At 34.4% G+C, this 16,360-nt stretch overlaps 1 protein-coding gene across 1 annotated transcript in view; it reads right to left on the bottom strand.

Annotated features, from left to right (window-relative positions):
• ADGB (androglobin) overlaps positions 1-16,360 on the bottom strand; it is a 168,853-nt gene that overhangs the window by 33,931 nt on the left and 118,562 nt on the right. Inside the window, exons 27-29 of the mRNA XM_059399200.1 lie at positions 15,851-16,035; positions 2,965-3,164; positions 509-620 (exon numbers count right to left, since the gene is read on the bottom strand). Coding sequence (XP_059255183.1) covers positions 509-620; positions 2,965-3,164; positions 15,851-16,035 — 497 coding nt within the window. The remainder of the gene's footprint in view (positions 1-508; positions 621-2,964; positions 3,165-15,850; positions 16,036-16,360) is intronic.

Below are 16,360 nucleotides of genomic sequence, written 5' to 3'. Positions count from 1 at the left end.
TCGGGTGCACGTGCCCCTTCGGATCACTACGTTTGTATCTTTAGGGTAAATACCCAATAGTGCAATTGCTGGGTCATAGGGCAGCCTGCTCAGGAATTTTAGGAGTAGCTTATATTTGAAAAAATAAACCTGGACCCTTTTTCAGTTGGAGATTCTCCTTCTCTTAAATATTTTAAGAACTAACCTTTAGGGTTATACTATCTCAACAACTTAGACAAATATAATTTTATAACAGAAAAGTCTTCTGTACACTTCTTAGATAATCATCAAGTAATTTTTATTAACTGGACTAAACACATTCAAACTAGGCCTAAATAATCATATATTTTTAGTTCTTACTAACCAGGCAGTAAAGATTTTGAGACATACTCAATTAATAAAGCAGAAAGTGCCACTGGATATGAAATGCAAATTGTAAACAATAATGTTTTAATAATTACATGATTAATTTACTATTAAATATTTATATAAAATACAAGGTATATGACTAACATTTAGGAGGGCATACCTTTGCTATCACTTTTTTCCAATTCTTTCAATGCTTGAACAAATGTCTGCTGACTTTCAGTGAGAGGCCAACTGTTGTATAATACCAAACACTGTATAATGTACTTGTTAACCTGTGAAATAAAACGTGATGTTTAAACACAAACGATAAGAATAAATATAGCATATGCTAATAAGCACATAATAAGTGCATAATTTTCTATATCACACAATCATAGTTTGGTCAAATACTATCAGATGTTCTCCAAAATTTTGTAGTATCACAGTCTATAAAATTTATCCTCACATCCCAACCCACACCTGCAATTGTATAGTCTAGTGTTTATACTTTTTGCATCCATGCTTAAAAATGAAACTTAATCATTTTATTTTTGTTCCTTGTCAGTTTGGGAGTCAGGATTACAGTAATCTCTTTAAAAGGATTGAAAAGTTTGTATTGTTTTTCTGTTTTCTAGAACAACGTACTCCTTGAAGGTCTGTTAGATCTATTCTGTGAAGCAAGCTGGGCCTATGACTTTTGGAAAAGTTAAAACTCTGATTATCATTTCAATGTTATTATTCTTTACGATTATTATTATTATTATTTTATATTTTCTATCTTCTCCTAAAGTAGTTTGCCAGTCCTCTTCCATGCCTGGCATTTGTTACATCTTTTTTCCCTTAAGTCTTAAATTCACTAGCATAGAGTTGTGCTTAATAGTTAATTTTTCTTTTTTAAACCTATTGGTTGCATTTATACCTCCACTCTATTTTTGTTGTTCTGTATTTGATTTATTTACCTTTTTTTTTTTTTTTCTTGCTTAGCTGGTCTTACAAGAAGCCTGCCCACTTAATCATCTTAAAAAAGCTTAGAGTTAAGGCACCTGGGTGGCTCAGTGGGTTAAGCCTCTGCCTTCGGCCCAGGTCATGATCTCAGGGTCCTGGGATTGAGCCCTGCATTGGGCTTTCTGCTCAGTAGGGAGCCTGCTCCCCCCCACCCTCTGCCTACTTGTGATCTCTCTCTGTGTGTCAAATAAATAAAATCTTAAAAAAAAAAAAATCTTAAAAAAAAAAAAAGCTTAGAGCTAACACATCTTGCTAAATTTTGTTCTTTGTTTTTCTAATTTCTACCTCACTTTTATTAAAACGTTTTCTTCTTTTATCTTTGAGTTATTCTTTTGCTTTTTCTAAATTTTTGTTTTGATAGCTTAGCTCATTTGTTTTTAACCATTCATACTTTCTGATGGATTAATTTGAAAGTCAACATTCCACTGAAGGCTGTTTTAGATGTTATAAATTTTGATTTGTATTTTTTAGTTATTACTGAGTTCTTAGTATTCATTTCTTTTTTAGCTGTTCTTTGTAACTGAAGAACTATTTAGCATATGCTCTTTTGCTTCTACATTTATGGGATTTTAGGTTGTTATTTACTAATTTCTGTATTATTGCACTACATTCTGATAACATCTGTAAAGTATAGGATTTTATTGAGGCTTCACATGTGTACTATGAAAAAGTATATTCTCAATTTAGTAGGTAAGTGTTCTATAAATATCTAAACAATAAATACTTAAATTTTTCAAATCCTAGTAATCATATGTATTTTTTCAGCTAAATCTATTGGTTTCTGAGAGTTGTTTATTAAAGTCTTCAACTATTAACTAATTTTATTTTTCTCTGTAATTCCAAACAACTTTTACTTTTTATTCATTGAGTCTGGACAGTTAGGTTATGCTGTAGAGTTATGATCATATTTGCTTGTTATATTCTTCCTTTTATTTTTACATAATATCCTTCATAAATTCTATGCCCTGAGATGTTAATATATCATCACAGTTCTCTCGGTCCAACTTTGAATTTTCAGTGCCATTTTGTTTTAAAAAGTGTCACTTTTAGGCTCCTTATAGTTGAATCTTACTTTTTAATCTAACTTTAATTTTTTATTCTTTCAATTGATTAATATTTCATTTGTGTTTATTGTCATTAGTCATATTAGGATTTACTTCTAGCCTCTTATTTTTATTTCTTTTTATTTATTTATTTGTTTTGTTTCTGATGGATACATCATTTTTTTCTGAAATTACATGAATTGCCCTTTATTTTACATATATATATATATATATATATGTTTTTAACTTAAGATATATACAAATTAGTTTTTATTAATATGTGACCTTTTTTTATAATTAGCCTCATAACTCATGTAACATTAGATATTTACATCTACATTATAGAGTTAGTATACACACTAAACTTGCTATTTATTTTAATATCTTGGCACAGAGAAACCATTAAATAATGTTCAATCCCTTGATTCTGTTATACACTGGAGGCAATGAAGATAGAAAATATCATATACATATTGATAATGCTTAGGAAAGGAATCATCATTATATTTGTTAGATTTTTAGGAGTAATACCAGATTACTTTTAAATGGTAAGAGAATCACCAAAGGATTCTCTTAAACATAACTATACCTGTTGTGCAGTACTAGCATTTTCTTCTATGGTAGGCATACTGACAACTTCCTCCTCCAGAATGGGCTGCCCAGGGTCTACAATTGCACTTGCAGGTCTGCCCTTATAGGATTTCTGACTTCCCTGGGTAGATTTCTTCTTGCTGTACAATTCTTGATCCTTCTTGGATGCAGAGTGCATTAAAAGAACTTGTTTGCTAGCTGAAAAGGAGAGATTTATTACACTTAACTTAAAATGTGTGAAATTCATAGTTATGACTGACTGTGTTCTTTAGGTATATCCTTTTATAAGACACTCAAAGGAACAGGTCAATTTGTTTTGTTTTAATGAGATAAAAAGCAATATCACTGGCTCTTGGGAGATATTCCAGTCTTAAAGAAACTTATATAATAGCCTGTGACTTGCATAGAATGATGCATATTCTGAGCAACCAACTGATTGCTAAAAGAATGTACAACAATTCCACAATTTTTCATTCGTTTTGTGTGACACTAAATGACACTTGAATGACACTTGAATGACACTAAGCTAATAACATACATTCTGAATGACACTAAACTAATAACATATATTCTGACTTCTTCAGTACTTCTTTTGTGTTATTACTTATGTAAGACTCCTATTTTGTTTTTTCCTCTATTCTTTTTTTTTGTAATTAAAAGATAATAAAACTACCATTTGGAGGGATAAAAAAAGAAATGTGCCCAGTGTAATCAATTGATCAAACATATATTGAGAGAACATAATTAAATCACAGAGAAAGTCCAGTTCTAGCCATGACAGAGTAATGGGCATTGGATTTACTCAAAGTCATGAAAAAATAAAATTAGGTAAAATGTGTAAAGCAACTGTTTTCCGCCATTGAACAATGTGCAACCCAGGACTGTAATCCTTGAAAGAAAGAAATCTGCAGATTTCTGCCTGTGAGCACCTTCTTGACTGTGGCACAGAGAAGCAGAGTCCAAGCAGTGAACAGCAGTATTGTCAGGTTCAGGAAGCAAGATTATAGTTTGAGGCTCCTGAGACAACTAAAATTTGTGAGGCAGGGTACTGGTGGGGTGGGGGGGGAAAGAATGGCACCCAGAAATACGCATAGGGTGTCCACTTGGGTCTTTAACTGAATTCTAAACTTGATTTGTACAAATACCTAATGGGGCCTGGCAGACAACTCCCAGGAGATTGTGAGCTAAATAGAGATTCTGAAGTTTGTACAGTGTTGAAAGACATTGAAGTTCTAAAAGTATGAAAATTTAATGAAAACACAGGGCATCAGGTGAGACTCAACAAAAGCTATTTTTTAAGCTAGTACAATGCTAACCCGAGAGTAATGGAAGCTCTAGACCCAATTTAAGAAAGCTTAGAACAAAGTCTTGAGAGGATTAAGCTAAGCTGTCAATAAACCACTTACTAGAGCAAAATTAAAAACTCTTTCAATGAAGAGAGCATAATCTTGACTCTTAGCAATGTAGCTTATACTATGTGCAGTACACAATCAGTCTGATATGTGAAGAAGCCAAAAATATGAACATAATTTGAGAAAAAAGTCAATAGAAATAATGACACAGATGTTGGAGTTAGCAATAAAACAAAATGAAAAACTTTAACAAATGAATACTTTAAAATAGCTATGAGAAATGTGTTTAAGGGTTTAAATGCTTTCATAAAATGACACAAGGTAGCAGATTGGATAAAACATCAGGACCCATCCATATGCTGTCTACAAGAGACCCATTTGGAACCAAAAGATACATCCAGACTGAAAGTGAAGGGATGAAGAAGCATCTTTCATGCCAATGGGCCTCAAAAGAAAGCTGGAGTAGCAATTCTCATATCATATAAATTCGATTTTGAACTAAAGACTGCAGTCAGAGATATAGAAGGACATTATATCATTCTTAAAGGGTCTATCTACCAAGAAGATCTAACAACTGTAAATATTTATGCCCCCAATAGGGGAGAAGCCAACTACATAAGCCAACTGTTAAGCAGGATAAAGAGTCATATTGGGGTACCTGGGTGGCTCAGTGGGTTAAAGCCTGTGCCTTCAGCTCAGGTCATAAATACAGGGTCCTTGGATCGAGCCCCACATCAGGCTCTCTGCTCAGCAGGGAGCCTGCTTCCCCATCTCTCTCTCTGCTTCCCTCTCTGCCTGCTTGTGATCTCTGTCAAATAAATAAATAAAATCTTTTTAAAAAAAGAAGTAAAAAGAATCATATTGATATGAATACATTAATAGTAGGGAATCTTAACATGCCACTCTCAGTAATAGATCATCCAAGCAGAAAATCAATAAAGAAACAAGAGCATTTAATGGTGCATTGGACCAGATGGACCTCATAGATATATACAGAACATTGGATCCTAAAACAACAGGATACTCATTCGTTCTTTTCGCGCACACATGAACTTTCTCCAGAAGAGACCACATACTTGGTCACAAATCAGGGCTCAACCGATACCAAAAGATTAAGATTATTCCCTGCATATTCTCAGACCACAATGCTTTGAAACTGGAACTCAACCACAAGGAAATTTTGGAAGGAATTTAAACATTTGGAAGCTAAAGACCACCCAGCTTAAGAATGTTTGGATTAACCAGGAAATCAAAGAAGAACGTAAACAATTCATAGAAACCAATGAGAATGAAGACACTTTGGTCCAAAACCTCTAAGATACAGCACAGTTGGTCCTAAGGGAGAAATACATAGTCACCCAAGCCTCCCTCAAAAAAAATTGAAAAATACAGAATATACCAGCTCTCTTTACACCTTAAAGAACTAGAGAATCAACAACAAATTAAGCCAACCCCACACACAATAAAGAAAATAAGATTAGACTCAAGATCAATGAGATAGAAACTAGGGATAGAATCGAACACATCAATAAAACTATAAGCTGATTTTTTGAAAGAATCAATAAGATTGATAAACCATTGGCCAAACTAATCCAAAATAAAGGAGTAATGACCCAAATTAATAAAATTATGAATGAAAAGGGAGAGATTATGACTAACACCAAGGAAACAGAAACAATCATCAGAAATTATTATCAATAGTTATATGTCAATAAGTTAAGCAACCTAGATGAAATGGATGCATTCATGGAAACCTATAAACTTCCAAAACTGAATCAGGAAGAAATTGACGACCTGAATAGACCAATATCTAGTAATGAGATTGAAGCGGTGATCAAAAACCTCCCAAAGAACCACAGCCCAGGACCTGATGTTTCCCTGGAGAATTCTACCAAACTTTCAAAGAAGAACTAATACTTATTCTCCTGAAGCTGTTGTAAAAAATAGAAACTGAGGGAAGACTTCCAGATTCTTTTTATGAAGCCAGCATTACCCTGATCCCCAAACCAGGCAGAGACCCCACCAGAAAAGAGAATTTCAGAGCAATACTCCTGATGAATATGAATGCCAAGGTTCTCAACAAGATCTTTGCTAATAGGATCCAACAGTGCATTAAAAAGATTATCCATCATGACCAGGTGGGATTTATTCATGGGATGCAAGGGTGGTTCAACATTCACAAATCAATCAATGTGATAGAACAATTCAATAAGAGAAGACAGAAGAAACACATGGTCCTCTCAACTGATGCAGAAAAAGCATTTGATAAGATATAGCATCCATTCCTGGTTAAAACCCTTCAAGGTATAGGGATAGAGAGAACAATATTCCTCAACTTCATAAAATCTATCTATGAAAAACCCACAGTAAATATCATCCTCAATGGGGAAAAGCTGACAGACTTCCCTTTGAGATCAGAAACACGACAGGAATGTCCACTCTCACCAGTTGTTCAACATAGTACTAGAAGTCCTAGCAACAGCAATCAGACAACAAAAAGAAATAAAAGGCATTTAAATTGGCAAAGAAGAAGTCAAATTCTCCCTCTTTGCAGATGACATGATACTTTATATGGAAAACCCAAAAGACTCCCCCCCCAAAACTACTAGAACTCATACAGAAATTCAGTAATGTGACAGGATACAAAATTAATACACAGAAATAAGTTGCTTTCTTATACAGTAACAATGAAAATATAGAAAGGGAAATTAGAGAATTGATTCCATTTACTATAGCACCAAGAATCATGAGATACCTGGGAATAAACCTAACCAAAGAGGTAAAGGATCTGTATTTGGGGAACTACAGAACACTTATGAAAGAAACTGAAGAAGACAAAAAGATAGAAGAGCATTCCATGCTCATGGATCAGAATAAACATTGCTAAAATGTCTATACTGCCTAGAGCAGTCTATACTTTCAATGCCACCCCAATCAAAATTCCACCAGTCCTTTTCAAAGAGCTAGAACAAACAATCCTAAAATTTTAATGAAGCCAGAATAGACCCCAAATTGCTAAGGAAATGTTGAAAAAGAAAACCAAAACTGGGAGTATCATATTGCCTGATTTCAAGCTTTACTACAAAGCTGTGATCACCAAGACAGCATGGAACTGCCATGAAAACAGGCACATAGACCACTAGAACAGAGTAGAGAGCCCAGATATGGACCCCATTGTTAAGGTCAAATAATCTTCGACAAAGCAGGGAAAAATATACAGTGGAAAAAAGATAGTCTCTTCAATAAATGGTGTTGGGAAAATTGGACAGCTATGTATAAAAGAATGAAACTCAACCATTCTTCTACACCATACACAAAGATAAACTCGAAATGGATAAAGGACCTCAACGTGAGGCAGGAATCTATCAAAATCCTGGAGGAGAACATAGGCAGTAGCCTCTTCAACATCAGCCACAGCAACTTCTTTCAAGACATGTCCTCAAAGGCAAAGGAAACAAAAGTGAAAATGAACTTTTGGGACTTCATCAAGATGAAAAGCTTCTGCACAGCTAAGGAAACAGTCAACAAAACAAAGAGGCAACCCATGGAATGGGAGAAGATATTCGCAAATGACACTACAGACAAAGGGCTGATATCCAAGATCTATAAAGAACTCCTCAAACTCACCACTCACAAAACAGATAATCACGTCAAAAAATGGGCAGAAGACAAGAACAGACACTTCTCCAAAGGAAACATACAAATGGCTAAAAGACACATGAAAAAAAATGTTCATCATCATTAGCCATCAGGGAAATTCAAATCAAAACTACATTGAGATATCACCTTACACCAGTTAGAATGTCCAAAATTAACAAGACAGTAAACAAGTGTTGGAGAGGATGTGGAGAATAGAGAACCCTCCCTCTTCCCCACTGTTGGTGGGAGTGCAATTTGGTGCAGCCACTTTGGGAAAGAGTGGAGACTCCTTAAGAAATTAAAAATAGAACTACCCTATGACCCTGCATTTGCACTACTGGGTATTCACCACAAAAATACAGATGTAGTGAAAAGAAGGGCCATCTGTGGGATGCCTGGGTGGCTCAGTTGGTTGAGCAGCTGCCTTCGGCTCGGGTCATGATCCCAGCATCCTGGGATGGAGTCCCACATCGGGCTCCTTGCTTGGCGGGGAGCCTGCTTCTCCCTCTGCCTCTGCCTGCCATTCTGTCCACCTGTGCTTGCTCTCTCTCCCCCTCTCTCTGACAAATAAATAAATAAATAAATCTTTAAAAAAAAAAAAAGAAGGGCCATCTGTACCCCAATGTTCATAACAGCAATGGCCACAGTCACCAAACTGTGGAAAGAGCCAAATGTCCTTCAGCAGATGAATGAATAAAGAGGATGTGGTCCATATGTACAATGGAGTATTATGCCTCCATCAGAAAGGATGAATACCCAACTTTTTATCAACATGGATGGGACTGGAGGAGATTATGCTGAGTAAAATAAGCCAAGCAGAGAGAGTCAATTATCTTATGATTTCACTTACTTGTGGAGCATAAGGAATAACATGGAGGACATTGTGAGAAGAGAGAAGGGAGTTGGGGGAAATTGAAGGAGAAAAACCATGAGATACTGTGGTCTCTGAGAAACAAACTGAGGGTTTTGGAGGGCAGGGGGCTGGGGTATTGGGTGACCTGGTGGTGGGTATTATGGAGGGCATATATTACATGGAGCACTGGGTGAGGTGCATAAAAAATGAATTTTGGAACACACACACACACAAATTAAATTAAATTAAATTTTTAAAAATTGTCATTACTATTATGGCCAAAACAAGAAAAAAAAAAAAAAAGAAATGAGTTGTTTAAGGGTTTAAGAGAAAAGATCAACATATTGAAAGAATTAATGGTGAATATCAACAGAAAAATGGAAAAGAGAAAAAGAAATTCAAGGTTGGACTATATCTGGTATCTGGAATGATACATTCCTGAATGCATTTTTTTAAGAATTAATTAATTAATTAATTAACAGAGAGTGCAAGAGCATAAGTAGGCAGAGCAGCAGGGAGAGGAAGAGGGAGAAGCAGGCTCTCTGCTGAACAGGGAGCCAAATGTAGGTCTTGATCCCAGCATCCTAGGATCATGACCTGAGCCAAAGGCAGACAACTAACTGAGCTACCCAAAAGCCCCATTTCTGGATTGACTTTAAAAGCACATAGTTAAATCAGAAGAAAAGATTAGTAAACTTGCATATAAGCAATCAACACGATCTAAATAGAAGCATAGAGTGAAAAAAAAAATGAATAGAGGCTAACTGCCTCTAGTATTAGAGTGTAGTCGGTGGAATGTGATTCACGCAGAAAGATAGGTCTATCCAGAATGTGATCTTATTTGACAGAAGGGTATATGCAGCTATGATTAAGGTAAGGGTCCCAAGGTGAGATCAACTTGGATTAGTATGGCCCTAAGTATAATGATGGGTGTCCTTAAAAGAGAATGAAAATGAGATGACAAAAAGTCACACAGAAAGAAGAAGGCTATGTGACGAGAGAAGCAGAGATTGCCAAAGGTGTGCCATCACAAGCCGAGAAATGTGAAGAGCCACCAAAAAATGGAAGAGGTGAAGGAGGATTCTCTTGTAGAAACTTTGATGGGACAAGAGAATCCTCTTGGCCTTGACAACACCTTAGTTTTGAGCCTGTGACTTCCAGAACTATAAGAGAATTAATTTTTGTTGGTTTAAGCCACCCACTTTGGGGAAATTTGTTATAGGAACCTTAGGAAATTAATACAGATATCAAGTGATCTAAAGTAAACGTATTCCTAGTCCTATATGGCACTAATATAAAAACAAAATATTTAGGTATGAACTTAAGAAAATATGTGTAAAGTCAATACATTGAAAGTATAGAACACTGTTGAGAGAAATTAAAGACCAATAGGTTGAGAGATATACTGTGTTCATGGGACCAGCAAACTCAAGTTTGTTCAGATGCCAATTCTCCCCAAGTTCAACACAATCCCAATCAAAATCTAAAGCTACAATTTTCACGAAAAGTGGTGTTGGACTAAGAGGAATATTGATTGATTGAATATCGGTTGATCAAAATAGAGTTCCAAAACAGACCCATGCACACATAGTCAATTGATTTTTGACAAAAGTGTCAAGGGAATTCAATGTGCAAAATAATGGCTTTCCAACATACAGTGTCAGAACAACTGGATATCCATATGGGAATAAATAGAAACAGATCCTCTACCTTACATTATATACAAACATTCAAGATGGGTCATAAAATTAAACATAGATGTTGAGATTATTAAATGTATAGTATAAAATATGACATGTTATATTTATATCCTTGGATTAAAGAAAGATTTCTGAGATAATACACAAACTGCATTAGTAATTTTTTTCTAAATGATGACTGACTTCATCAAAATTAAAAGCTCTTAAGAAGTTATTGCTGGGGAACCTGGGTGACCCAGTCAGTTAAAGTTTTGCCTTCTGCTCAGGTCATGAGTCCCAAGTCCTGCATCAGGCTCCCGGCTCGGTGGAGAGCCTGCTTCTCCCTCTCACTTTGCCCTACTCCCTCTCAACCTCTCTCTCTCATTTGCTCTCACTCTATCTCAATTAAAAAAATAATATCTTTTTTTAAAAAAGCTATTGCTAAGGAAATGAAAAGACAAGAGATCGTCTTTGCTAAGCAAATATTTGATGAAGATGTGTATCCAGAATATATATAAAAAAAAGACAACCCATTAAAAATAATGGCCATAAGGAATGAATAGATAATTCAGTCAATGAGTTGTACATATGGCCAATAAGCACACATATGCCCAATAAGCTCAACATTATTAGTCAGAAAATTTAAACCACAAAGAAATAGCACTACATGCCCACCAGAGTGACCAAAATAAAAAACATTGGCAATAAATGTTAGCAAAAATATAGAGAAACCAGAACTCATACACTTTGCTGATGGGAGTATAAAATGATGGAGTCCCTTTGACAAAATTTTTGGCTAAGTCAAAAAAGATAAAATATACATATGTCAAGCCATGGCATGTTAATTTAACTCCTGAATATTGATTCAAGAAAAATGAAAATATTGTTTAAAAAATATACAAGTATGTCTCTAACAGCTTTAATTATCATACCCTAAAACTGGAATAAACTCATATGCCCAATAAAGGAATAAATAAATAAAGTGTAGTATTTCCATACAATGGGATAATACTTCAATATAAAAAGAAATGCAATAGCAACAATAGGAACGTATCTTAAAAACATTATTCTGAGCTTAAGATAACAGTGCCAAAAGAGTGTTTGTAGGGTTTCGTGGAGTTCTAGAACAGGTAAAATTACTATACTGTGATGAAATGTGAACAGTGGTTACATCTTTGGGGAGATGAGAATTGAATAGAAATGGCCTTGAGAGATCTTGTGGGTAAATAGAAATGTCTATATCTCGTTAGAAGTGTGGGTCACACTAGTGTATGCACTTACCAAATTCATCAAATTAGATTTGTGCCTTTTCCTCTATATAAATTATACTTTGATTAGCAGTTAAGAATGAATGACACAAAGTCTCTACCCTTGTGAAGTAATTCCTTCATTACTTCCTTCAGACATTAAGTCATTCATTCAATCCATCTTTTAACCATATATTAAAAAGAAGAAAATCTTCCTTAATACATGAGAATCTACAAATCAATCAGAAAATAAGTTAATTCTAACAGAAAAGCAAGCATAACACACAGGAAAATTTTGAAGAAGAAAATATAAAAGGAATATAAGTAAGATATATAAAATCATACATGCTTGAACATCACTAACTCTAAGTACATTATAAATTAATATTTTTAGCAGTCACATTGATAAAAATCAAGAATATGATAATTTGGAATAAAGGATAAAATAAGGTAAATTTAGGCAAACTCCATGGAGGACAATTTGGCAATATATACCAAAATTAAACTGTACATACCCTTGACCCCAGAGTTCTACATCTAAGCATTTATCCAATATATATGCATATACAAGTTCAGACAAGAATATACATGAGTTTAAAAAAAAGTGTTCCTTATGTAAATATAAAATTAAAGTTATCACAAATCACTATCACTAGATGACTGACTACATTAATTATAGTATATTATTAAGAATTCGTAAATGAATATATTTCTAAGAGAAGCAGCTAAAAAATGTTTAAAAAGAGAAAAAGGAATTTCAGTGTCTTATACAGCCTTATACAGCCATATGAAATAAAATATTTTACTATCCCTAATCCATAGTACTTTCTCAAAGACCCAATTTCTTAGATTGTAAAATCTGTGGAAAATTCAAAATTTAATATTAACTCTATAGCATGAGTACTGCTATAAGATTTTATTCTTAAAAATCATATGAAATAGGGGTGCCTGAGTGGCTCAGTCATTAAGCGCCTGCCTTTGGCTCAGGTATGATCCCAGGGTCCTGGGATTGATCCCTGCATCAGGCTCTCTGCTCAGCGGGAAGCCTGCTTCTCCCTCTCCCACACCCCCCTCCTTGTGCTCCTTCTCTCGCTGTGTCTCTTTCTTCAAAAAATAAATAAATGAAATCTTTTTAAAAATTATATGAAATATATTGACATTCTTTCAATTTCTCGTGAGATCAAACAAAACCTGAAGAGCCTATACTTAAGATTTTGTTACTGGGTCACTTCAGAGCCTTCTAAATCTTTGCAAAGGAGTTTATTTCTTCTTTTTTACAATAGAATGCTTCCTTACAGAATAAATATTATAGTCTGCCACATCCTATTCTCCTACAAATATTATGTGCACATACACACACACACTTTTTTTTACATGCATATTGGTGGAGGTACTCCAGTACAGGTCATAAAGAATTCGTAAATGAATATATTTCTAAGAGAAGCAGCTAAAAAATGTTTAAAAAGAGAAAAAGGAATTTCAGTGTCTTCTTATATGGTTCATAAATGCAAATTAATAGCATCCCTTTAAAAATGATAACCTGTTTGAAATCTAAATCAAGAAATAATCTAACTCACAGTAACAATTCTATAAGTATCTCTGGAGATATTTTAAAATCTAATCTGTGAAACATAAAGAGTCATGAGTGAATGGAAAGAAATAGTTTTTACTTGCATATGAATTCAGTACCATAAAGGTATCCATTCTCAAATTAACTAATCTACATAGTCAAGGCAATCAGAAGGAAAATGATAGATTTTTACATGTTTGAAGGGAATCCAAAAAAATTATACTGAAGATCACAAATGTGAAAATAGAAATATCTTGTAAAAGAAGAACAATTTTGGATAATGACTGTAATTTTGGATTAATTTCTGAATTCTGTTCCAGTTACCCTTCTCCATTTCTGTCCCTTTCTTTGCCATAAGTAAACTTATAAAATTATTTAAATGGTTATGTGTAATTTTCTTGGAAATAGTGACCTATGAAGTGAAATAATGATGACCTATGTGACAAACTATAAGCAGTGTTAGACTCTACTAATTTGAAGATTTTATTTATTCATTTGAGAGAGTGGGGAGAGAAAGAGAAAGAGCGCACAAAGGCATGAGCAATGGGGAGTGGAAGAGGCGAAGGGAGAAGCAGGATCCCCACTGAGCAGGGAAACTGACACAGGACTTGACCAAGTCCCCTGGGATCATGAGTTGAGCCGAAGGCAGATGCTTAACTGACTGAGCCACTCAGGTGCCCCGACTCTACTATTTGAAACAAAGGATTTTCTGTTAATGAGTTATATATATACATTAAAACAAAACAAAAACATGAGGCCACAAATACCATAGGAGTGTTGGTATGCTATGCCTGCTAAAGTTATGGAATTAAGGTATCCCTGCATGAAGCAAACTATGAAAACTATACTATCTGTGTAGAATAGATTAGAACGAAGAAAACAGAGCCAATTTTTTAAAGAGTAAGAGCAGGAGTCAGACTAGCAGAACTTAACAGTAGTTTGACAGTCTTAACATATCGAAGGAAAAGATATAAATGGAGTTCAGGCAGATTTGAATGAAAAACCATGTGTAGTAATGTGAATTGAGTACTGAAAACAACCCTGGGTATCTTCAGGATGAAGGGCAAATGATGGGAGAAGAAGGAGACAGGATCCAAAGAATCGTTTAATTTGCAATTGTACTCAAGTTCAGTCTTACTAATCTAATAAAGTGCATTTCCCACTTCCCTGTGCCATTATAGTGTGAGGTCTTTAATTCTCTGGTCCTCCAAATTCTTATTCATATTAGAAGGGAATATTCCCTTCTACAATGACAACTCACATATTGTTTCTGGGCTTAATAAGAAAAAATAAAGAGAGCCCTGCTTTAGGGGCATCTATTCTAAAAAAGACAGAAAAGAAGAAGAAAAAAAAGAAACATTCAAATATTATAAGATAGGTAGAAAGTCATTTTTAGTAATTTGCTGATACACTTAAGATAATCAACATAAGCACTATTGGGAATGAGAGTTTAGGAAGGATAATGGCTACAAATTGTTATGCAAAAGTCAACTATAAGATGTAATCAATTATTTATGGATGCTGGGTTGGCTCAGTCAGGTAAATGTCTAACTTTTGATTTCAGCTCAGGTCATGATCTCAGGGTTGTGAGATTGAGACCCATGTAGGGCTCTGCACCCAGCTGGGAGTCTGCTTGAGATTCTCTCCCTCTCTTTCCCTCTACCTGCCCCCCATATATGCAGTCTCTTTCAAATAAACCATTATTTTTTTAAAGATTTTATGTATTTATTTGATAGAGAGAGAGAGCACGAGCGGGATGAGGGATAGAGGGACAAGCAGACTCCCTGCTGAGCAGGGACCCTGACACAAGGCTCCATCCTGGGATCCGGGATCATGACCTGAGCAAAAGGTAGACATCCAACGGACTGAGCCACCCAGGTGCCCCAGATAAATAAATAAATCCTTAAAAAAAAAATAAAAGATATAATCAATTATTTAAAAAAACATAATGGCAGAATTCAGGGAAAGCACAAGGGACTTACTGTTCTCTTATTTACAGTTTTCTGTTTCAAAATCTTCTACATTGGGCAATGTATTATTTTTATGTTCAGAATCATTACAAAAATAATTGAATCTGTATCTCAGTATCTCTGTCTTCCATTATTTCAGAAACAATTTTATTTTATTAATTAATAGTTCTTATGACTTATATTGAAAGTAATGATTTTAAAGGTTCTCTTAATTTTTATAGTTTTAAAATAATGAAGTAGGGATAAAAGAACAGTGAAAACTTCTCCCAAGATAATAAAAATGTTATTTCTTAATCAGAATTCTAAGAAGGTATATATAAGAAAGTCTTTAAAGTAGAATTATATCTATTGATCTTCAGAGACTAATCTGACACACAAATGAAAGTTTTAAAAAATATTTTACTATTTACTATTTAAAAAATAGTATCAAGTTTTACAGATATATTTACAGATATAAATAATAGCTTATTTTCTATTTTACCTTAAAGAAAATAATTTAAAATCAGTTGCATACACATAAATATTTATTTACAGATCTAAATAACACATTTAAAAAGGCAAGAGACACACTTACACTGAGAGCTCACAACTTTTTCACTCCCCAAGAAGTTGATTGCTGGGATTATAGCATGGCCTTTCCCAGTGGAGCTGACAACAATTTCCTCATTTTCTAAGATCTGTAGCTTGATGAATACATCTGGTTTAGACGTGCGTACCTGTACTGTAACAGGATGTGGTAAGGCAACTTTAATGGAATACCTATAAAGGAAAACATTTGACTTATAAGAAGTTTGTTGATCTTTCCCTCATGTCAGTAGAGGAAACTGTATAATTTGCTAAAACGGTAATCTAAAATAAATCCATTGTGTAAAATTGACCCAAATCCTGGAAACATTATTGCTATTATAGACTGTAACAAAAGATCTCAATATGCTATGGTAAAATGAAACAGCATAGGTCATTTATTATCATCAGATCCCAAGCAGGAAATATAACTTATTTTTAGATATGATAAACACTTATAAAACATGAAAGATCTGCACACTATGGCCACACCAAAACGTCCTGTTAGACCCTCCTCTCC

Source organism: Mustela nigripes, chromosome 5 (assembly GCF_022355385.1).
Source record: "Mustela nigripes isolate SB6536 chromosome 5, MUSNIG.SB6536, whole genome shotgun sequence".
In the NCBI taxonomy this organism is placed as follows: Eukaryota; Metazoa; Chordata; class Mammalia; order Carnivora; family Mustelidae; genus Mustela; species Mustela nigripes.
The sequence above is the reverse complement of the archived record's forward strand: the minus strand, read 5'-3'. Positions and strand labels throughout refer to the sequence as shown.